The sequence below is a fragment of the Siphateles boraxobius genome, unplaced genomic scaffold, assembly GCF_051911475.1.
Source record: "Siphateles boraxobius isolate OS27281-9 unplaced genomic scaffold, OSU_SipBor_1 13, whole genome shotgun sequence".
In the NCBI taxonomy this organism is placed as follows: domain Eukaryota; kingdom Metazoa; phylum Chordata; class Actinopteri; order Cypriniformes; family Leuciscidae; genus Siphateles; species Siphateles boraxobius.
This window is the reverse complement of record NW_027508733.1, coordinates 8,499,869-8,524,695: the sequence shown is the minus strand read 5'-3', so window position 1 is coordinate 8,524,695 and position 24,827 is coordinate 8,499,869. Positions and strand designations below refer to the sequence as shown.

The following is a 24,827-nucleotide window of genomic DNA, read 5'->3' as shown; positions in this document are numbered from 1 at the left end:
CAAACACGATGGTCCTTGATGATCTCTTCAGGTGTGTTTGGATATCCAGAGCAAGTAGCCATTGATTCATCAGGTCAGCGTTTTTGATTGGAATTCTATGAAACATCATGGTATTACCTGGTCTCCCTTGTTTATTGTTGCAGCTCTTTACAATACAGCGAACACCCATGATTGTAAACTAACGTTATGCTTTTACTTTCTAGTAATTGCTGACTCTATTACTCCAACTCTGAGCGAACTCTCTGCTCCTCACCACGGTGTGTCTCAGGTGCTGCGGTTATCACTCCGCCCAAGTAGCAGTGCTTCGCCTTAGAATATAGTTCCCAATATTTATACGGTTAAACGATGTCTGTGTCTCATACGACCTTGTTTTTTGTACACTCTGTGACTATACAAATCAAAACATGTGTAAGAATTGATATATTAGGAAATTCCAGAGAGTCTGTTTCGGGGGTGACCAGACACTGAGAGGACAAAAGGACCTCTCTGGAGATTACCATTTGAACTGGCCTTCATGCACCATTGAGACGAAAGTCTCACCTCCGAACCAACTTCATCTACATCTCCCCTCACCCCCACCTGAATGCACCCAAGAAAATGTAGTTTTAATGTGAATGATTATCACAGAGTATTTTCATGTTTAGTATTATTTAAAATGTCACAGTACGACTGGTACAAATGTCTCATTCCCAAAGAAGTAAACCCAAAAGGTAATAAAGTTCTTAGGAAGTTTAGAAATATCTTCCACACCCTCCAATACTGGAGGGTGTGTCTTTGAGTTAACACCTTCGACCATTTGACTGAATGCTAATTTTCCACTGCTAGCAAATGGTGACTTACAGGTAAATTTCCACTGTGAATGATGTTTAGATTTGAAATGAGGTCTGGGTATATAATGAAACGCAGCGAGAGCTCAGGGCCTTTTCTATATCTGAGATCGGCCCGTGAGGCTGAGAGTTGCGAGACTCTCAGCCTCACGCATTTCTTGTCGGGTAAACTTTTTCCTCTTTGTTCTAGAACATTTGATGGTTTGCATTGATTATCTTTCAATTGATTATGGAATTGTAATAATACATTTACCTGACATAATAAATTGTTATATTTGATTATTCTAACAGACTTTGACTTTATTTTCATTGGAGTTAAAAGGAATAGTCAAACATTAACGTATATTTAATGATGCACAGATATCATTGAAAAACCTTTTCATTTTATGGAGTCAGATGAAACGAGTTAATACATAAGATAAAATGTATTGCATTTAACCAAAAATACTTTGCCACGAGAAAAGACAGTAACACGCAAAGACCTTCACCGCTAATTCGAATACCGCCATTGGATCGAGTTAGACGGCCATACAAAGTACATGTAAATAGGAAAATGTTTGCGTTATTTTGTCACTTATTAGGATTAGCTGTAGCCAATTAAATCCAGTCTTTGTGCTAAGCTAGGCTAGCGGTGGGTGCGTCAAACAGAGTTACAGCACGCACGGAGATGAAAGAGGTATGTATGGACTTATCTAACTCTGGGGGATACGGTGAATAAGCTAAAGTCCCAAAAAGTCGGCGTGTTCCTTTAAGCAATTGCATTGACCCAAGCGCTTCACCTTGAGTTTTGCTTAATAAAATAAAAAAAAATTATGATAATATTTTGGTAGTCAACATTACACGACAAATGCTGTTGATTGAACATAATTTGTACTGAATATTCCTTTAGAAAACAAGAATAATTGAAGGGCTGGACAAATGATCTCTACTCACCATTTACAGAAACATTGAATGTTTTTGATGTCATTTTCAGTCCATTTATTTCTAGTTGATAATCTCCAGCATGATCAGTTGTGGTGTTTGTGATGATCAGAGATCCAGTTTGATCGTCCAACTTCAGTCTGTCTCTGAATCTCCCATCAGGAACATCATCATATGTGGAGAAGATTTGCTTCTTTTTATTCATTTTAGCTATGAGAGCCTTTTTAGCTCCAAATGTCCACATTATGTAGTCATCTTCACGTATTTGAGTATGAGGGTTTAGAGTAACAGAATCTCCCTCCATCACTGACACTGAATCACCAAACACACCTGGAGAACACACAGATTTTACACAGATTAAGGCTCCTGATGGTTTACAAAGCCTGAAATCAGCTGTAATTTGTAAACAAACTTACTAAAGAAAGGTGAGATATATGAACGTTATTAATGGTGTAATTACAACATGGAAAGTTGAGTTTTTCTGGAACTTAAGATCATTTAAAACCCACGAAACGTGGCTTAGCTGTGAAGAATGTTACTGATATTTAGCAAAAAATATAAACATTTTATAACTTACCTGTCGGACGGCACCAGCAAAAACAGAACAAAACAAGCGTGTGAAACATTCTCACATTGTGACACTAGCAGCTCATCTGAGTCAAACTGAAACTGCTGTGGTCGGTTTTCTACAGAAATGTGTTTTGATCTGGGCAAACATCTTTTAGTTGAGAGGGGGCATTTACTGTATTTGTGTTTAGTTTGCAGGTGAAGTGTTTCTTCCTGTCCTGCTTTTAATGAACTTAAGAGTTGATTCCCTCACAAGACGGGTTTAAAGTAAAAAAACAAATACTGAATCCATAAAACACATAACATACACAGATTGACAGCTAAGCAATAGGCGTAATTTGCAGGCGGTACGGGTGGGACATGTCCCCACCTCTTTTTGAAACATCTTATGGTACAGATGTATCTAATACAAACTAAACCTCTAGTTGAGTAGCAGACTCTCTTCCCATTCTGGTGAAATTACAAAACAAAATGCCACAAACTTGTCCCTACTCTTGATAAACAATCACTGATGAACATCATTGGTTTTAAAGGTACACTATGTAACTTAATAATAATAATAATAATAATAATAATAATAATATATATATACATTTTATACAGTGCTTTCCTGGGTACTCGAATACTAAAAACATATATATTTGGCCTAGCATACACATACAGTAACACATTATAGACCTCTATAATTCAATGTTAGGCTGCATAGTTTAGATCAGCCAGAACTGGGAACACTTCCCATAAATCCTGATGTACTTGTTACATCATAAGAAGGATGGCGTCTACGCTAATATTAGTCTCTCTGTTTATCCCGAGGTTTATCTGATGAAGGACCAGCGCCTGCAAACGACGACAACGCAGTCCTAAGGTGTCAACTAGTCTCTCCCCTCTGAAGGCCCCCTTCTCCTTCCCTTAACCTCTGCTGATAAAATTGTCGGGATAATTCGGTTTGCGTGGCTACGTGGACGTGATAAAAAATTCTGTATTATAATTTTTTAAGGCCAGACAAGTAGTTTGTTGAGGGTTGATTTATAAAGAAGGACTACACATCTGCGCACATATATATTCAAACGCCTATACCTATGGACTGAAAACGTGATGCGCATGTGCGCAGAGATAACTGATAATCGTTTGCACCTTGGGAACTATTTAGAATGCAAACACGTCAGTGTACGACACACGTAGGCTCACTATTTGCCGACGCTGGTCATGTGTGTGATGCGTGTGATGTATAACAACAGAAGCTTACGCTGTTACACTACGTGAACTCACTCGAGGCCCACAGAGAAGGAAATTATTAGGTGAATAAAGTAATTCAATTTTTTTTCTCGCTATTGCGAATTTGGACCTTTTCTTTCACTTTCCCCCATATTTATATATTTGTACTCCATATCCCACAATTCCAAGCAAACTACACTTCTAAATTTAGTGCACTATGTCACCAGGTGACGAAATTTTGACTTTCTCTCTTTGCAAGGCGGAACTAATGTTCGCCGAGATCGCCTCCCGCCGGACCCATAACAACGGAACACCGGGCTAGTTCCGGGTTGACGCAAAAACCCTCGCGAATGGGGTGATTAATCCAAATCGCCGGCAGCTGCGCACAAGGGAATTGAAGTCCCGCGATTGGGACACGTTGCCATTAGGGGAGGATAAAAGGAGAGAGTACAGACCGGAGAGGCAGTTGTCTTTGTGGGAACTGTGAGCCTGGAGGAAGCGTGAGCGTTGGAGAAGAGGAAGTGGGGCCGGCAAACGGGCGCGGCACTGTGAGTTTGGGAGATGGAGCATGTCGACTCAACCAGAAGGAGGGAATCGCGGGACAGTAAGATCGTTTGTGAGAGATTGTGAGTAGTCCAATCAATTCCCATTCTCCTCTCTCGTGTCTATGGACTCCCTGATGTGAATGCCAGGTCTGCAATGGGCGACGGCCATCTATATATGTATTTTCCCACTGAGTGCTGAATTGTAGAGATGAAGTGATGTGATGCACAGGCTTGATGCGTGAAGTGTGAACTTAAACCCGCTGGATGTCCATTGCTTACCTGAGTTTCTATGTTCTAAAGACATAAGAAGAGGCTAACACTGTTGTACTCCACAGACCTTGAGTGTATTGTTTGACAGCCCATTGTGAAGAGGGACACGTAGGTGAATGCTCTACCGACTGCTTTGCAGTGAAACCCCCGAGCCGTAAGTTCTCTGTCACCTGTAGAAGAAGAGGATTACATGCCTGTATGCTCACCTGACTGCTTTGCAGTGAAGTCATCCAGCCGTAAGTTCTCTGTCTGTCTTCGCTGAAGAAGAGGATTACGTGTCTGTATATTCACCTGTCTGTGTTGCAGTGAAACTCTCCCGCCGAAAGCTCTGTGTCTGCCGGCCCCCTTCAAGAGGATTATGTGCCTGTCTATTTACCTGACTGCTTTGCAGTGAAACCCTCCAGCCGTAAGTTCTCTGTCACCTGAGAAGAAGAGGATTACGTCCCTTTATGCTCACCTGACTGCTTTGCAGTGAACCCCTCCAGCCGTAAGTTCTGTCACCTGAGAAGAGGATTACGTGCCTGTATGCTCACCTGACTGCTTTGCAGTGAAGCCCTCCAGCCGTAAGTTTCTCTGTCTGCTTTCCGCTGCGAAGAAGCTACCATCAGAACACCCCTCCACACTACACCCGGTGGGCTTTCGGCGGGTCCGCTGGACGGAACGACCCTGCTCAGAAGACTCACCCTTTCAAAACCTTCCATATAATTTTATATTCAATAAATATTGTTTACTTGAAGTCTCGTTGTCTGTCCTCCTTGCCTGGCCTCTGTCCGACTCCCCAAGGGTGGTACGGGTCTCGAGGGGTGGGCGCAGCCCGATTGGCCCGCCCCGACCTGTGACATTAATTTGGCGTAGTCAGCAGGGTTCCACCTTGGGTTGAGAGGCAGAGGCGGAGCAATGGCAGACGAAGATGCACCGGTGGGTCGCCCACCTGTCATGCCCATCTTTATGGGAGCCCCGTGGACTCAAAAGTATGGAGGACCAGGTTCAGAACTCAGCTTGTCGGCGTGGAAAACTCAAGTGGAGTACTTGGTGGGCCTTCCAAGGGTTAAATGCCACACAGAAGACCCAGTTCATCTTAAATTCACTCGAAGGTGAAGCCAGGAGAGAAGTACAAGCGGCGCCAGAAGCAACCCGAGCCACAGCCCAGGCTATCCTAGACTTTCTAACGGAGCAGTACGGTGATGCAACTCCTGCAGCTGTCCTCCGGACGCAATTCTTCAATTGCAAGCAGGGACCTCGACAAACCATACGTGCCTTTGCTTTACAACTGCGAGAACACTTGTCTCGGCTGAGGAAGAGGCCAGACCATGGGCTTGGAGAAGGAGAGGCCCTCCTAAAGGACCAGTTTCTTTTGGGGTTGCGAGATGGCCCAATACGTCAGAGTCTGCGAATACAGCTTTGTCACAATTCTACGCTGACGTTTGATGAGCTACGCCAAGAAGCTCTGGCCCTCGAACAGGATCAGGCAGGTACCTCAGATCCCTCCCATTGTATGGCCACCAATGCTGCCAGTAGTCCCCTGCCTCCAGCTCCGCCGACTGGAAACAGGCCCTACGAGAAGAACTGAGAAGAGATGTCCGTGATCAGATGATAGAGTTGTCTAAAACTTTCCTGGAAGAAGTACGCCGAGAACGTTACCGGCCATTGTCACCGGCACGAGAGCGAGCATCCTCCGAAGGTAGTCGACTCCCAGAGCGACGCCCATCTCGGCCATCCGGTCTCCGTTTCCAATGGGACGAACAAGGTCGTCCCATTTGCAATGGCTGTGGCGAACCAGGCCATTACGTCCGGAAATGCAGGCACGCCGGGGATCGCAGGGGGGGTTTTAGAGTCTCCGGCCACTGTGGGTCAAGTGGTCGGGACCTCCCTAATCGACCCCTCTCCATTGGCGGCCAGGAACCGTCTAGTCGGGCGCTGCCCCCTTGTGATGGTTCAAGTCAATGGAACCGAAGTCCAATGCCTCCTGGATACAGGGTCCCAGGTCACGCTGTTCTCCGAAAGCCTGTGTCGGGAGTTGTTCGGGGTCCAGGGCCATTTGGCCGCAGATGCCCCCTGGTTAACCCTGCGCGGGGCAAACGGTCTGGACTTTCCATATGTGGGCTATCTGGTCACAGACCTGGAGGTTTCTGGGGACCCTGGTGCCTCAGAAGGGAGTTGTGATCGTACGGGATACATGTCTGGGAGCTCACCGTGCCCTACTGGGGATGAACGTCATCACGGAATGCTGGGAGGAGTTGTTTAAAGCGAGAACCAAACCTTCGGCCCCGAGGGAGGAAAAGCGGGAATGAGATCAGATCGTGGCCGATTGTCGCCGGGTCCGCGTGGCTAATGCCCAACGGAATCGAGAGAGTGTGGGGAGAGTGGGGTGTCGCTACGCACTGTCGGTCCCGGCCCAGAGCGAGGCCATTATCTGGGCCCGCCTTCCTGTCCAGTTTCACGGGTCCCAGGAATGGATCCTGGTGGAGCCTCATTCAGACTGCCAGGCTGTGGAAGTGGCCCGGGGATTGGCTTCTGTCCGTCGGGGCCGGGTCGCCGTAAGATTGAGAAACACGAATCCCTATGCAGTGGATTTGCATCGGCACCAACGTCTGGCTCGGGTCACCATAGTAAGCCCCCAACAAGTTCATGAGGAAGGAGAGGTTCGCTTCTGCCAGGTGGGCCCAACGGTAGTGGAGGTGGCCTTGGCACAGACCGAATCCCCTGCAACCAGAAAGGAGGAAACACTACCTGCCCACCTTGCGGGAGGGTCCTTGCGAGGTGACGGGTTGGAAGAAGGGCAGGCGAAGCAACTTCTGGACTTCCTGGTGAGATGGGAGCATCTCTTCTCCGCACATGAAGAGGATTATGGGCGGACAGATATTGTAAGGCACCAGATCCCTACGGGGGATGCTCCTCCGAGCCGGGAACGCTACCGTCCCGTACCCCCGACTCTGTATGCTGAGGTTCGTACCCTCCTACGGGGGATGCTGGAGAAGGGAGTTATCCGAGAGAGCAGCAGCCCGTGGGCAGCACCGATCGTCCTCGTTCAGAAAAAGACCGGAGCATGGCGATTCTGTGTTGACTATCGGAAGTTGAACCAGGTTACCAAACGAGACGCCTTCCCCCTGCCGCGGGTTGAGGACTCCCTGACCAGCCTTACTCGGGCCGGCTGGTATTCTACCTTAGACTTGGCTAGCGGTTACTGGCAAGTTCAAATGGAGGAAGGAGACCGGGAGAAGACTGCCTTCACCACCCCCTTCGGCCTTTTTGAGTGGGAGCGCATGCCGTTTGGTTTGTGTAACGCTCCCGCTACCTTCCAACGGCTCATGCAGCGCTGTTTGGGAGGCCAGCTTATGGACACCACGCTTGTCTATTTAGACGATGTCATTGTGTACTCCCCCGACTTTGAGTCTAACCTCCGACACCTGGAGCAAGTCTTCCAGTCCCTGGAACGGTACGGATTAAAGCTACAGCCCGAGAAGTGCCAGTTGCTCAGGAAAGAGGTAAAGTTCCTGGGCCATCGAGTCAGCGCGGCTGGGATTGCAGTGGACCCCGAAAAGGTGTCGGCCGTCCAGGAGTGGACTGCGCCGAGAACGGTGCGTCAAGTAAGATCGTTCCTGGGATTCGTGGGATATTATCGGCGGTACATCAAAGACTTTTGCCAAGATCGCTAAACCCCTGAACCAACTGCTTGGAGGCTCGGGGCGGACACGGGGTCGTGGGTCCCCTACCATCTTGTGGGACCCCACCTGTGAGTTGGCCTTTCAGAAGCTAAAGCAAGAACTGCTCCAAGCCCCGATCTTGGCCTATGCTGATTTTTCCCAGCCCTTTACGCTCTATACGGACTCCAGTAATCTGGGGTTGGGGGCCGTACTAGCCCAGAGGCAACAGGGGGAAGAGAGGGTTATTGCCTATGCCAGCAGGAGTCTGCACCCAGCTGAGCGTAACGACGCTAACTACAGCTCCTTCAAGCTTGAACTCCTCGCCATGAAGTGGGCCGTCAGCGAGAAGTTCAAGGATTATCTGTGGGGAGCGAAGGTAGTCGTGGTTACGGACAACAACCCGCTGGTCCATCTCCAAACTGCAAAACTGGGAGCCGTCGAGCAGCGATGGGGGGCGCAGTTAGCCAACTATGATTATCATCTTCAGTACCGGCCAGGGAAGGAGCATACCAATGCTGATGTCCTGTCTCGGCTCCCTGAGGGTCAACCCATGAGACCAACTTTGCCCCGGGATGTAGCATCGGAGGAAGGACTTATGGTGGGAATCGTAGAGGCCCCTGGACTCCGAGGGGAAGGGGTTCCCTTGAGTTGGGGTTGGGACCCCCTACGGTGGAAGGACCGACAGGCAGGGGACCCGGGTTTGGCCCAGATACGGGACTGGATGCAGCAAGAGACTTGGCCGGAAGGGGGAGTACGACGTGGGCAACCCCGAGGGGTGAAACAGCTCCTGGGACAACGGGAGAGACTCTTCCTCAAGGAGGGAGTTGTCTGTCGAAGGTCACAGGACCCAGCACTGGGGGAAGAGGTATGTCAAATAGTGGTGCCTGGAGATCAATCCCAAGCTTTGCTTCAAGCTTATCACAACCACCTGGGACATCAAGGGCAGGAGAGGACGACCTCATTGGTTCGGAGACACTTTTACTGGCCTGGAATGGAGAAGGCAGTAAGGATGTTCATTTCACAGTGCCCACGTTGTATTCTCTTTAAGACCCGGAGAGAGGTACGAGCCCCGCTGGTCCCCATTCAAGCGAAAGCCCCACTACATATGGTGGCGATGGACTATCTGACGTTAGGTCGGCCCACCGACCTCATCCAAAACATCCTCGTGGTAACAGACCTCTTCACGAAGTATGCATGTGCCATTCCAACTAGAGACCAGACTGCAACCACCACTGCCAGTGCCCTTTGGAAGAATGTGTTCCAGCCCTTTGGATGCCCAGAGGTCTTTCACTCGGACCAAGGCCCAAACTTTGAGTCTCGGGTCATCAGAGAGCTGTGTCAGCTATACGGGTGCAAGAAGACCCACACCACGCCGTACCACCCCCAAGGGAACGAAGGGTGCGAACGATTCAATCAGACCCTGTTAGGTCTGTTGGGGACGCTAGAGGTGGAACAACAGGGTAATTGGATGGCAAGTCTTCCGGCCGTAGTCCAGGCTTATAATAACAGCGTACATAGCACTACTGGATATGCCCCGACGTACCTGATGTTCGGACGGCACGTACAGTTACCCACGGACTTACTGTTGGGGACCAGCTCCGCAGAGGAAGGGGCCAGCTTAACGGAATGGGTGAGCAACCATCACCAGCGCCTCCAATTTGCTTACGAACAGGTTTCCGCCCGAATCGAACGAGCTGCGCAGAAGAACAAAAGATTATACGATCGGACAGCTCATGAAGCCCCCCTGCTGCCGGGAGAAAGGGTCCTGGTTAAGGACAGTCGGCGCCAGGGAAAGGAGAAGTTGAGTGACCGTTGGGAACCCCGACCATACGTGGTCCAACGACGGCCCCGACCTGACTAGCCAGTTGTAACAATGTTTCAGGGAAGAAGGAGGCGGGAACCGGCGAACAATCAAAATAAACTTTATTTAAAATAAAACAAACAAACTAAAATACCGCCAGCAGGCGTTCTCTCACGTCCCTCGGCCGTCCCTCGCCACATACCCCCATCGCCCCTCACAGGCCGGGGGGCACCGACGAGCCTGTGCCTACTCCCCCCTGGCGGCGGCGATCCCTGGGGGGTATGGACCGACAAGCCGAGGGAAACGGAGACGGAAGCATGAGGAGCGACAGATCGAGAGAGGGGAGAGAGAAAAAAAAAACAAAAAAACTTGGTCCGGTTCCCACAACAATAATAATAAAGGCAAGCCACCTCACAAGTCATATATATATATATATATATATATATATATATTTTTTTTTTGCATTTTAATTCACACAATTCTGACTTTATAACTCGCAATTGATATGTTTAAGCAAGAAATTGCGAGGAGAAAAAACTGAATTGGAAGATAAAGAGTAAAAAAAATGCATCGTGGAAACAAGCTTCCATAAATATTTCTATAGCCATGGCATTAATACAGAAGCATATTGCAGTCAGTTATAATGCTTATTGTGTAGTTTCATGTTCTACCAGCAGGTGCTTATGGGACAAAAGTATTTTTTCACCCGGACTAATATGTATTTTATTTATTAAGTCTTTCACAATAGGCTACTCATGTTACATGATAGCCTTGTTTTTACATAAAAACAAATTTATAAACTATCATTTAAACTTGACATGGTCTTTAAATTATTTTTACATAATAAGTAATTGGCTATACTAATGCCCTAAAAGTAGGCTACATTTAGTCTATACAATATTTTACAAACGGTTGATAGAAATGCCGTTTTGCATATGCAAATTAGAACGTTCACTGCGTCATCGCTCTATTCCATTCAGGCTGTCATAGTTTCACTTAGGCTACAAGTAGCCTACGCCCTTAAAAGCGGCACACTTTTATGAATCAGAATAGTCATTAAATTTCTGTGGGGAAAATGTCGCTTCTAGTTAATTTGCTCTTGGTGATCTTGATTTCAGCCAACCACGGTAAGACAAGATTTGTTACAATCTCTTTTCCGGCGTTGCACCGATTTATTTGAACGAATATGTAGGCTATCGTATTGATGGTATAGGATTATTAATCTAACGGGTGACAACAAATCATACAATCAGTCCAAATCAGTTTCAGTGGCGTTAAAATGTGAACTTTGTAAATGACTTCGTATAAAAACCATGCAAACAGACATAAGACAATACAGGAGTGTCAGGGCTCTTTCACAAAACCAATAACAAACTACACCGAAGTGACAGAACCCTGACAAACATGGTATGATACTGTTAGTAAATATTATTTTACATCAGTGCATTAACTGATGAAATGTATCTTGAATGTAATGTAAGTGAGCTTCTGCCAAATTAATAAAATGTACCCTAAACATGTTATTTACGGGGAGAACTAAAAATATTTTGAAGAAAGGGTCTGTATTGTGAGTCTTGATGCTGTGGAAAATAGCATAATTTTTGCAAGGGTACTATTTATCTAATATACATCATGAGTTTATGAAAATGTGTATTGGGTGTGTGTATAAGATCATACTTGAGATTCATATGTTTGTCTGATGAGTGAAAGTGTGAATCGATGTTTTTTCTCCTGTTTGTTTCCATGTGTTACATTACAAATCCAGACATATTTCTCTGCTCATAATCTGTATGATACGTTATAAAATAATAGTTGCATAGTTTTGTTTTTCTTATGTTAACTGTTTTTTCTTCAGGTGCCTCTGGTGTTGATACAGACAGTGTGTCAGTAATGGAGGGAGATTCAGTCACTCTAAACACTGGTGTTCAAACAAACCGACAAGTAGATATTAGATGGTATTACAATGACATTCGCATCGCTCAAATCAATGGAGATCTTAATAAGACCTGTACAGATGTTCAGTGTAATGAAGGTAATGGGAGATTCAGAGACAGACTGAAGCTGGATCATCAGACTGGATCTCTGACCATCACAAACACCACACACACAGACTCTGGAAAATATACACTGAAGATCTTCAGCAGCAGCAGGAACAGTGAAAATATCTTCAGTGTTAATGTCCAAGGTGAGTCATTTAATAACGTTTAAATGCAGATTATATATTTTTAAACCACATTGTTAATGTGTGTTTATATGCACAAACCAAAATGTTTATTTTCAGATCGAGAGTCAAGAAAGGGCTTATGCAAAGTCATGTTCACAGTTCTCTCATGTTGTGTAGTTTTTTTTTGTTTTCAGCAAAAGATCCTCCAGCATCTGTTGGTTTGTGTTTCAGGTGTTTCTGCTGCTGAAATAGATGAAGTGAAGAGAAACAAGGGACAATCTGTTACTTTTGATCCTCCTGTAGCAAGAAAACCAAATGATGTGATGACGTGGTATTTTAATGACACTCTCATCGCTGAAATCACTGGAAATCTCAGTGATATCTGTACAGATGTTCAGTGTAATGAAGATAATGAGAGATTCAGAGACAGACTGAAGCAGGATCATCAGACTGGATCTCTGACCATCACAAACATCAGAAACACAGACTCTGGACTCTATAAACTACAGATGATGATCAACAACAGCAGCTTCAGCATCACTAGAGTGAAGAGATTCAATCTTACTGTCATTGGTGAGTAGATCACTTAATCATTCAATGCATTTTCCTTTTTAAGTAATACAAAAAACAGTTCAATATTTTTTAAATCAACTCAATGTTGAGTTGTTGACTTTTTTTGAGCTTTGCCAAATAACACTTTGACTAATGTTATTAACTTGATAACTTGAAAAATGCATAATATTAGTTTTCCAGTGAACGCTGTGTTCACTAGAAATATTAGTTTTCCAGTGTTTCCTGTTGATACAGCTGATGATCAATATAGAAGGGTCTAAAGTAAAACAATTAAAACAAATAAAAACTGGATGGATTATCATTCACAATAATGTCGGTTTCTCTGTAGATGTTCCAGATTCAGGTCTGTCTTCAGGAGCTGTAGCAGGAATAGTTATTGCTGTTGTTCTGCTGGTGTTTGTTGCTGCTGCTGGTGTGATTTACTGTCGTCACCCCAGGACCCATGCACCAGTACCACAGAATGCACCGGCACCACAGAATGCACAGGTACCACAGAATGCACCAGCACCACAGAATGCACCAGCACCACAGAATGCACCAGCACCACAGAATGCACCAGCACCACAGAATGCACCAGCACCACAGAATGCACAGGTACCACAGAATGCACCAGCACCACATAATGCACCAGTACCACAGAATGCACCAGCACCACAGAATGCACCAGCACCACAGAATGCATTAGCACCACAGAATGCACCAGCACCACATAATGCACCAGTACCACATAATGCACCGGTACCACAGAATGCACAGGTACCACAGAATGCACCAGTACCACAGAATGCACCAGCACCACAGAATGCACAGGTACCACAGAATGCACCAGCACCACAGAATGCACAGGTACCACAGAATGCACAGGTACCACAGAATGCACAGGTACCACAGAATGCACAGGTACCACAGAATGCACCAGCACCACAGAATGCACCGGCACCACAGAATGCACAGGTACCACAGAATGCACAGGTACCACAGAATGCACCAGCACCACAGAATGCACAGGTACCACAGAATGCACCAGCATCACAGAATGCACAGGTACCACAGAATGCACCAGCATCACAGAATGCACCAGCACCACAGAATGCACAGGTACCACAGAATGCACAGGTACCACAGAATGCACCAGCACCACAGAATGCACAGGTACCACAGAATGCACCAGCACCACAGAATGCACCAGCACCACAGAATGCACAGGTACCACAGAATGCACCAGCACCACAGAATGCACCAGCACCACAGAATGCACAGGTACCACAGAATGCACAGGTACCACAGAATGCACAGGTACCACAGAATGCACCAGCACCACAGAATGCACAGGTACCACAGAATGCACCAGCACCACAGAATGCACAGGTACCACAGTGAGTGTAAGTATTACATACAGCTGATTTAACAAGATATATGAGATTTAATGTGCAAAAACAAAGTTTTTTTTCTGGATGTTATCTTTTTTGCTCTTTACTTTTATTTTTAACAGTACAGAAGCAGATATTCACCGGTGAAACAGTCAAAACAATCAAAACATTCTGTACAGTTTGTGTTTGTGTAACTGAAACATTAGTCCTTCTCGTCACTGTAACTGTCACGTTTCGGGTTTTGTTTCTTGTTCTTGTCATTGTCATGTTTCTGTGTCTTGTTAATGTGATTTCTTGTTTGTCATGTGATCCTGACATGTGTCTTGGTCAGTTCTTATCTGATGCACTATTGTGGTTCTTCCGTTCCCGAGTCTTGTTCCTGTTGTAACCGCTAAGCTTAAAGCAGCAGAGGTATGCAGAGGGTTGAAGTAGGCTAGTTGACACGCTTTGTTCGGGTCAGAAATAATGTAACAGGAGTTTAAGTTCTGATTTATTTTCTGTCGTGAGATATATGATTTATTGTTACACAAGGTCTTCATTATCCATAACAGAACAATATTCCATCTTCATCGAAGATGTCACAATATCAAACATACAGCCACAGCTTCGGTGGTGGTCAAAAACTAGTTGGCCTTTCCCCTCTGGCAACACTGTGTCTGATTACACCTGTCCTCCTAAGTAGATGAGCCCCAATAGCTATGCCATGAACCTAGTACTGCCTACTGGCCAAACCTGGACATAAACATTGAAAAGGCTCCTACACCTGTTCCTGAGCCTTAGTCTGAGTTTGTATTTGTGAAGTTTTGAGTTTATTTAATAAAAGACTGCTGCACGTGGATCCTGCTTCCTCTGCTTCAACCAAACATAACAGTAACCTTCTGTGATTCTGTATTCACAGGATAATTAGGAAATGATGGAGAGACGAGGATCAGTCGAAACTCTCATCGCTGACAGAGTAATTGCATCACGATTCCAAGATTTCAGGAGGCTCTGATTTGTCCCGTACCCAGAGTATTCCCCCGGTGGCAGTAATAGTTAGAGTTAGAAGTGTAGAGAAGGGGTGGTGGAGGGATTCTGATAAACTGTCAATGAACATGTATGTATATATACACCTATCGTCGATTAACTGAATGCTCTCCTCTCGTGTTAATTATCTGAACATGCTCCTCCTGAACTTTGTTAAATGTTATTTAAATATGACATCCAATTAACACATTTAGCCTTAAACAGTATATGAGCAATAAAGTAAGAAACAGAGCAACAGGTTTCCAGCAGTAGATCAGTGAGAGCTTGATGTTTCTCAGTATATAAGGGTTTATTAAAGCAGTGATTCAGACAGAAACAGTGAGTGATTATCTCTGTTTCTTAACATTTGCACTATAATGCTGATCTGGTTTGACATCTCAGTTATTTTGTCCCGTCTATTTACATCCTCTTTTTTAATCATTACCTCAACAAGACGGGCATTATGACTAAGATTTTCCTCCTCAGCACAAAGACAGTCAGCACTTTTGATACTGTCAGTGGTTTTACTGGTATTGTTGCTGTTACTGGAAATGTCTGGTATTCTTATGCTGCTAATAATTATGGTTTAAACAGTTACATTAACCCTTACTTATCTACCTTCATCAGAAAACACTTTCCAGCAGCGACTGAAACCAAATCAGATTTAATAATCTTGGAATATCATTTATTTATTTTAAAGTTGGTGAAACATTCAGGTATTTATTGTTCAATGCCTGTAACTGGACTCATGTATGATACAGTCTGTGTTAAATGTTGCTGTGTTAAATCTGAGCAATACTTGTGGAGGAGTGTTACAGCCATAATAACACACTAATGTGTGTATACTTGATAAAACAATACAATTAAACTTGTAAATCTTCATACATTAGGTTTTTAGATCTTTATGTTCATGGTTGAAATGTGTAAAAATGAAGTTTATATGAAGTTGTGAACAAACATCTGTGACATTTTATGAGGTGCTGATTCATTCTTTCATTTTATCTGTTGACATGTGAGGAGATGAAGACATGTCGTGTTATTTAACTTTTTCTCCATATCGTGTCTTTTTCAGTTCTGTAGAGCTGTGATTGTCAAGAAGATTGTTGAAAATTATCACTGTTTAATGGAGACGATTGCCTTCACTACTGTTTTTCCAGTCTAGCCTTCAGCTTTAGACTTGCGGTATTCCTTTGTTCTTTGGCTGTAATCTTGATTTTCTATTCTGAAACAAGGAAATGAATGTGAAAAATCTTTCTATGTTTATGTGATAAATGATTAAAAACATATGATTCATTCATAACATCTTGAATCTGTGCGTCTCTAAAATATGTTTGTTTTCAGAAATATCTAAGCTAATATTGAATCATAAATTATAGGAATTTCATCACTGATGCACTACTTTCACTAGCAACTTTATTATGGTAGTTGCGTCTTGTAATGTCATAATCGATGGGCTGAGTTTGTTTTGCTCTGTTCTCTTCCTCTCTGTTCATTTTTTCTTTGTGCTGCTCTAGATATTGATCACATACACCCAGACAAAGAAGCACAGCAAGCAGAGATATGTGGACTCATTCTCATCTGTCCCAGACAGTTTGCAGACTGTTGCTTTTTAACCTGTGATGTTCATCAGCTGATATTTTGTGTTTGTTGAACTGAAAGTACAGGAATGTTCAGCCAACCAAAATTTGTTTAGGTATAACTACCATTTGCTGAAGGTTCAATTTGTTAACTCTTTTCTGTTATTTGAATTGTTTGGAAACCTGTAGGGAAGTTAGTGCCTTTGTAATCCTCCCTTATCTTCTGTTATTCTGGGCGAGACGAGGAAGTTCTTCTCTGGAGTTCTTCTTTTAATTAAGCAATTGCTACCAAATAAATTACTGACAGAGCCACTGTGAAACAGCAGATAAATTTATTGCAATGCTCAGCTATATATATATATATATAGAGAGAGAGAGAGAGATTAATAAAACAAACAGATTCGTATAATAATGATGTATTTATTATGTCTAAGCTCAAACCACTCCTCAGATGATTGACAGCAGAGACGAACCAATCAGTAACTCAAACGCAAGTTACTACGAAATAACTCGTAGTAACTCGTGGCCTCAAGATAGTAACTCGTGGCCTCCAGATAGTATCTCGTGGCCTCAAGATAGTAACTCGTGGCCTCAAGATAGTAACTCGTGGCCTCAAGATAGTAACTCGTGGCCTCCAGATAGTATCTCGTGGCCTCAAGATAGTAACTCGTGGCCTCAAGATAGTAACTCGTAGGCCTCAAGATAGTATCTCGTGGCCTCAAGCCTCAAGATAGTAACTCGTGGCCTCAAGATAGTATCTCGTGGCCTCAAGCCTCAAGATAGTAACTCGTGGCCTCAAGATAGTAACTCGTGGCCTCCAGATAGTATCTCGTGGCCTCAAGATAGTAACTCGTGGCCTCAAGATAGTAACTCGTGGCCTCAAGATAGTAACTCGTGGCCTCCAGATAGTATCTCGTGGCCTCAAAATAGTATCTCGTGGCCTCAAGCCTCAAGATAGTAACTCGTGGCCTCAAGATAGTATCTCGTGGCCTCAAGCCTCAAGATAGTAACTCGTGGCCTCAAGATAGTAACTCGTGGCCTCAAGCCTCAAGATAGTATCTCGTGGCCTCAAGATAGTAACTCATGGCCTCAAGATAGTAACTCGTGGCCTCAAGATAGTAACTCGTGGCCTCAAGATAGTAACTCATGGCCTCCAGATAGTATCTCGTGGCCTCAAGATAGTAACTCGTGGCCTCAAGATAGTAACTCGTGGCCTCAAGCCTCAAGATAGTATCTCGTGGCCTCAAGATAGTAACTCATGGCCTCAAGATAGTAAAGTGTCTGACACATGGACCCTTTGTTATTAAACTGGACCCTGTAGTGCAATACTTGTGTGCAATATTCTCTGTTTTAAATATTTAGTGTGCAATATAGTTTGCTGCAGTTCTGCTTCTATTTATTTACTAGTAAGATCATTTACTATGTAAATCTTGTAGGCTGCATATCCATAGTCCTTTATAATTCTTCTTCATATTTTATAGCCTATATTTATACTTTTTACATGTATATACTTGTTTATTTACCAACTTCTATTATTATTTATATTCCTTTAAATGTCTTGATGTACACATCAACTGTGACACAATAATTTTCCCCCGGGTTATCAATAGCATCAATAAAGTATGTCTGATTCTGATTTTAAGTTAGCCTATAGTGGAGTGTGCAGACTGGTTCATTAATTGTTTAAGTGTTTCACGTTTTGGTAGTTTTGAATGTAAGAGAAGCATGTGTCTGTGTAGCCTACAAAAAAAAAAAAACGTCAGCAGGGGGCGTTCTAGGCTTAGGTCACGGCACCTCCGTCTGGCTGTATTTCTATATGTGTATTTCCCGGTATTTCCCAGTTGACGGCAATGAGCTGTAGAAGAACAGCAGACGATCATATGAATCATTGTGACGGCTATACAGAGGTAAGAGTGTTTTAATTAGCATGGTGAACATTTAGTTAGATGGCAAATTACTGAGTTAAGATAACTGCAAGACTAGCTAGGTGTTCGAGCTGGAAGCATTAATTAACTAAATAGAACAACACCACATGAACTGCCGGGCTTTGTCCCTGTTACTAACGTTACAAATTTTACCGGACTTTACCGAGGCTAAAGAACCGTTAGCCTAATAATAGCCGTTAACTTTGAATTAGCCTGCTTAACTTAAATGCTAATCGCTAATGCTTCCAACTCAAACACCTAACTAGTCTTGCAGTTATCTTAACTCAGTAATTTGCCATCTAACTAAATGTTCACCATGGTATACCAATAACAAAGGGTCCGTGTGTCAGACACTTTACTATCTTGAGGCCGCGAGTTACTATCTTGAGGCCACGAGTTACTATCTTGAGGCCACAAGTTACTATCTTGAGGCCACAAGTTACTATCTTGAGGCCACGAGTTACTATCTTGAGGCCACGAGATACTATCTTGAGGCCACGAGTTACTATCTTGAGGCCACGAGATAGATATATTTAATTCTTTTGACAAAGTGGGACTAGGGGGGCTCCGTACATAATGACGTTTTGCAAAAACAAAGAAAGAAATTCGGATAAACACTCTTCTCGTGTGATATCTAGTGGCCTATATCATATTATGTTATACAATAAAATGATCACATACTGTACATGGCTTTTTTTTACAGCATTTTGAAATGGGTGACGTACTATAGGGAAGACGTCAGCGAAGCTTGGCTGTTTTTATGGTGCGCAACTTGTAGTAAGTGACAGTCGGATACACGTGGATTATGGCAGTGTACAGACAAGATACAGTTGGGTTAGATGGGCCTACTTTCTTCCATCACATTAAAAACATCCAAATGTAGACATAAATACAGTGTGCATAAATAAATGTGAAAATAAATAAATGTATAAATAGCCTAAGTAAATGAAAAAATAAATAAATGTGGAAAAAATACAACTATACATAAATAAGGAAATAAAAGTATAAACATTTTTATTTTTTTCATTTCTTAATAGATTTATTTGTGTATTCATTTATTTTTTTTAAATTTATTTCTTTGTGTATTTATTTATTTATTATTATGTCAGCTTTGTCATTCCATAGTTGGGTACACTCCAGACAGTGCACTATAGGCCAACATAAATTAATAAATGAATATACAATATATAACATAAACGGTACAAAATTAGCTACAGAATGTAACACAATAATAAAGAATGTAGATTCATAAATAATATTATTGACAAAAAATAATTTTAGTCAAAAGTGAATTTCCATGTGCATTAGCTTGTATCAACACTGACAGATCGAGGATGGTATGGAGAGCTGGGTCAGTTTGTCTGTGAGAAGACCAGGCATGATGGTATTGAAGGCCGAACTGAAGTCCACAAAGAGGATCCTTGCATAAGTCCCTGGTCTGTCGAGATGTTGCAGGATATAATGCAGTCCCATGTTGACTGCATCATCCACAGACCTGTTTGCTCTGTAAGCAAACTGAAAGGGATCCAGCAGGGGTCCAGTGATGTCCTTCAGGTGGGCCAGCACCAGTCTTTCAAACGACTTCATGACCACAGACCTGAGAGCGACAGGTCCGTAGTCATTAAGTCCAGTGATTTTGGGTTTTCTGGGGACAGAAATGATAGTGGAGCGTTTGAAGCAGCAGGGAACTTCACACTGCTCCAATGATCTATTGAAGATCTGCGTGAAGACCGGGGCCAGTTGGTCAGCGCAGGCTTTTAAACAAGCAGATGAGATGCCGTCTGGGCCTGAGGCTTTCCTAGGTTTCTGTTTTTTGAAGACTCTGCTCACGTCCTCCACACAGACCTTAAGCTTAGGTTGGATGGCAGGAGGGGGGAGTAATAATGGGAGTGCAGGAGGTGATGGTGAATGTGTGAAGTGCAGATCAGACCGGGAGTGTGGTGTGAATGAGGGCTTTTCAAACCGGCAGTAAAATGAATTTAAATCGTCAGCCAGGTGTTGATTGTCCACAGATCGAGGGGATGGTGACTTGTAGTTGGTGATGTTCCTCAGGCCATTCCAGACTGATGATGGGTCGTTGGATGAAAACTGTTTTTTCAGTTTATCAGAGTAGTTCCTTTTAGCAACTCTGATCTCCTTTGTCAATCTGTTTCTAGCCTGGTTATACAAGATTTTATCCCCACTTCTGTAAGCATCCTCTTTGGCATGACGAAGGTGTTTGAGTTTCCCAGTAAACCATGGTTTATCATTAGTGAATGATAAGAATGTCCTGGTAGGAATGCATGTATCCTCACAGAAACTTATATATGATGTTACAGTATCTGTGAGCTCATCCAGATCGTTGGTAGCAGCTTCAAAAACAGTCCAATCAGTGCAATCAAAGCAGGCCTGTAGATTCTGCTCTGCTTCATTAGTCCATCTTTTTACCGTCCTTATTACACGTTTAGCTGATTTTTGTTTCTGCCTGTAGGTCGGTATGAGATGAACCAAACAGTGATCAGAGAGCCCCAAAGCTGCCCGTGGGACCGAGTGATACGCATTTCTTATTGTGGTGTAACAGTGGTCCAGTATATTACTGTCTCTGGTGGGACATGTAACGTGCTGTCTGTATTTTGGTAGTTCACGGGAAAGATTTGCTTTGTTAAAATCCCCAAGAATGATTAAAAATGTTTTGCTAATATCTCAAAATTAATAACTACTAACTGCCATAATGCTATAATCAAGTTTTTAATCAAAACCATGAATAGGCACTGTTCCACTGTCAGGCCAGTGAAAGTTTAGCCCCTCTCGTTCAAACTGCCCCGCTCTAAGCAGGACTCAAAACTGGGCCTATTCGCACGGGAGGCGGGCGATTTAACAAGTAGGCTAAAGTCTGCAGTCTAAAATTTGTGTTGACGCAAGCGCTAAACCTCGAGTCTTGCTTAATAAAAAAAGTAAGGAAATATTTTATATGTTAATATTTTTGGTAATCAACATTACCCCACAAATGCTGTTGATTGAACATAATTTGTACTGAATATTCCTTTTAAAAAACAAGAATATTTAAAGGGGCTGGACAAATGATCTCTACGCACTATATACAGAAACATTGAATATTTTTTATGTCATTTTCAGCTGATGTCAACTCCGGTATGTTCAGTTGTGGTGTTTGTGATGGTCAGAGATCCAGTTTGATCATCCAGCTTCAGTCTGTCTGTGAATCTCCCATTATAGGAACATCATCGTATGTGGAGAAGATTTTCTTCATTTTAGCCATGAGAGCCTTTTTTCTGGTCTCCAAATGTCCACATTATGTAGTCGTCTTCACGTATTTGAGTATGATAATTTAGAGTAACAGAATATCCCTCCATCACTAACACTGAATCATCAAACAAACCTGATGAACAAACAGATTTTACACAGATTAAGGCTCCTGAAGCTGTACTTTGTAACTAACTTACTAAAGAAAGGTGAGATATATGAACGTTATATTAATGGTAATTACAACATGGAAAGTTTAGTTTTTCTGGATATTAACATCATTTAAAACCCACAAAAATGTGGCTCATTGGAAGATTTGCTTTGAGTCTCCATTGGCTGAAGTCACTGTAGCAATCTACCTGTAGCAAGACTTTTAGCAAGACTTTTATCATCTGTGAGTGTAACAGAGGCCAGCTAGTAGTCGCTGCATGCGCGAGTAAACCTCACTCCTCTAAACTCAATGATGCTAGAGGCTGCAGTCTTTAGCCTCCTTGTTAGAGCGCCTGACTCTCACGCTGGAGACCCAGGTTCGAGGCCCGCACGGAGCGGGGCGAGTAGGACCCGGGTGGAGGGGTTACATGAAGAATGTCAATGCATATTTAGCAAAAAATATAAACATTTATAACTTTCCTGTCAGATGGCACCAGCACAAACAGAACAAAGCAAGCATGTGAAACATTCTCACACTGTGACACTAGCAGCTCATCTGAGTCAAACTGAAACCTGCAGAGATGTGGTTTGGTCTGCTTGAATGTGGGCATTCATTCACAGAAGAGTGGAATATGGTGTACATCTTCCTATAGTTCATGCTGAATAAGAGCTTTTACATGTGGGATTTAAATGGTATTTATAATTAAATTGAATTCAAATCAATTAAAAATAAATACATTTTTAATTATTGTTTATGTTTTTAACAATTTATACCGTCTGCCTAGTGCCTACTTATATTGTGGTACTAGCTGCTCATAGTCAAACTGAAACAGCTGTGGTCGGTTTTCTACAGAAATGTGTTTTGATCTGGGCAAAGATCTTTTAGTTAAGAGGGGGCATTTACTGTATTTGTGTTTAGTTTGCAGGTGAAGTGTTTCTTCTTGTCCTGCTTTTAATGAACTTAAGAGTTGATTCCTTAAAGTAAAAAGAATACTGAATCCATAAAAAACATAACATACACAGATTGACAGCTAAGCAATAGCCGTAATTTGCAGGCGTAACGGGTGGGACATGCCCCCACCTCTTTTTGAAACGTCTTGTGGTACAGATGCATCTAATACAAACTAAACCTCTAGTTGAGTAGCGGACGCTCTTTTCATTCTGGTGAAATTACAAAACAAAATGCCACAAACTTGTCCCTACTCTTGATATACACTGATCACTGATGAAAATCTTTGGTTTTAAAGGTACACTATGTAACTTTTAATAATAATAATAATTTTTTTTTTTACTTTTATATAGAGCTTTCCTGGGTACTCAAATCGCTTTACATATGTAAGGTGACATCTCCTCAACCGCCACTAATGTGCAGCATCACCAGCCATACTACGCCAGAACGCCCACCACACACCAGCTTACTGGAGACAGAGTGATAGAGCCAATCAGTACATGGGGATGATTAGGAGGAGGATGACCGAGCTAAAGTTTTTTTTTTTTTTCGAAGGACATCCTGTGATTTTTAATGACCAGAGAGTCAGGACCTTAGTTTAACATCTCATTCGAAGGACGGTGCTTGTTACAGTAAAGTGTCCCCCTCACTAATACTGGGGCATTAGGACCCAAATAGACCACAGGGTGAGCCGTACCCCCTTCTGGCCTCACTAAAGCCCAATTTATACTTCTGCGTCGAACTTACGCCGTAGCTACGCAGTAGGCTGTGCGTAGTGTGCGTACCCTTCGGCGTACCCTGACGTGCACCTCTCCAAAAATGTAACAACGCGTCAATTCTACGCGGACGCAAGCACTGTGATTGGTCTGCTCAAACCGCTCACTCGGGTTTCACATGCTCCCTCTGCGTGCGTCAACGCGGACAACGATGCAGAAGTATAAATTGAAACCAAAGCGTAGGCTCCGGCGTAGGTCCGACGCAGAAGTATAAATCAGCCTTAACACCTCTTCCAGCAGCAACCTGGAATATTCAGATGGAGGTGCAGAGGAGATTAGAGATGCAGAGGACATGGATATGCAGAGGACATGGAGATGCAGAGGAGATGGAGATGCAGAGGAGATGGAGATGGAGATGCAGAGGAGATGGAGATGGAGATGAAGAGGAGATGGAGATGGCCCTGAGCCTGAATGCTGGAAGGCCAATGGCTGAGGGAATTCCTGGAGGGACTTTATCAGAGCCAGTCACTCCCAAAAATTCAACTGCCTTCATAAAATGTTAGAGGTCTAGATATGTGTTATTTTTTATATAGGCTGTTTTTGATATTTCCATATATTTTACTTTGGGCTGGGTTTTTTGTTGCCCCCAACAGATTCTGATGGTAATATCTGTCTTTTGGAGCCTCCTGTCCCAACAGAACCCCAGACAGTTGTAAGGAGCCTACTCAATACACCAGAAATGATGACAAATAGTATTATAAAATGGAAGGTCCATCAACTTTTAATGCTTTATTAGCTGGTTGTCCTGCATCCTCAATAAACAAGCTACAGTTAGTGCAAAATGCAGCCGCTAGAGTTCTTACTAGATCAAGAAAATATGATCATATAACACCTATTTTATCATCTCTACACTGGTTACCTATTAAGTTACGTATCAATTACAAAGTATTCCTACTGACCTATAAAGCCCTAAATGGTTTAGCTCCTGTGTATTTAACAGACCTTCTATCGCCATACAATCCATCACGCTCTTTAAGATCACTAAATTCGAGGCTTCTGGTCATTCCTAGGATATCTAAGTCCACTAAAGGAGGGAGGGCGTTCTCGCATTTAGCTTCTAAACTCTGGAATAGCCTTCCTGATATTGTTCGAGGCTCTGACTCGCTGTCCCAGTTTAAAACTAGATTAAAGACGCATCTCTTTAACCAAGCATTCACTTAATGCTTAACCTTTAATACTACTGCTGAATCAGTTCGAATGCATTAACATTATGAACATCAGCTATGCTAATTATTTCCCATCTGCCTTTCTGCTGTTATCTCGGGACGCTAGTCCCGAGGTAAATAGCGTTCGTCAGCTCCAGTTTGT

At 43.2% G+C, this 24,827-nt stretch overlaps 1 protein-coding gene across 1 annotated transcript; it reads left to right on the top strand.

Moving 5' to 3' along the window:
• Positions 1 to 10,822: 10,822 nt before the first annotated feature.
• LOC143736315 (uncharacterized) lies at positions 10,823 to 13,907 on the top strand. The gene is made up of 4 exons (XM_077227056.1): positions 10,823 to 10,917; positions 11,646 to 11,975; positions 12,186 to 12,527; positions 12,856 to 13,907. The coding sequence occupies exons 1-4, from the start codon at positions 10,866 to 10,868 to the stop codon at positions 13,905 to 13,907; spliced, it is 1,776 nt and encodes a 591-aa protein (XP_077083171.1). The 5' UTR covers positions 10,823 to 10,865.
• Positions 13,908 to 24,827: the final 10,920 nt, after the last annotated feature.

What these genes read in the sequence shown, in the direction of transcription:
- LOC143736315 (XM_077227056.1), top strand. Translation starts at nt 10,866, where the DNA reads ATGTCGCTTCTAGTTAATTTGCTCTTGGTGATCTTGATTTCAGCCAAC. An exon ending in CTTGATTTCAGCCAACCACG is followed by an intron (nt 10,918 to 11,645) that starts GTAAGACAAGAT and finishes TTTTTTCTTCAG; the next exon opens with GTGCCTCTGGTGTTGATACA. An exon ending in CTTCAGTGTTAATGTCCAAG is followed by an intron (nt 11,976 to 12,185) that starts GTGAGTCATTTA and finishes TTTGTGTTTCAG; the next exon opens with GTGTTTCTGCTGCTGAAATA.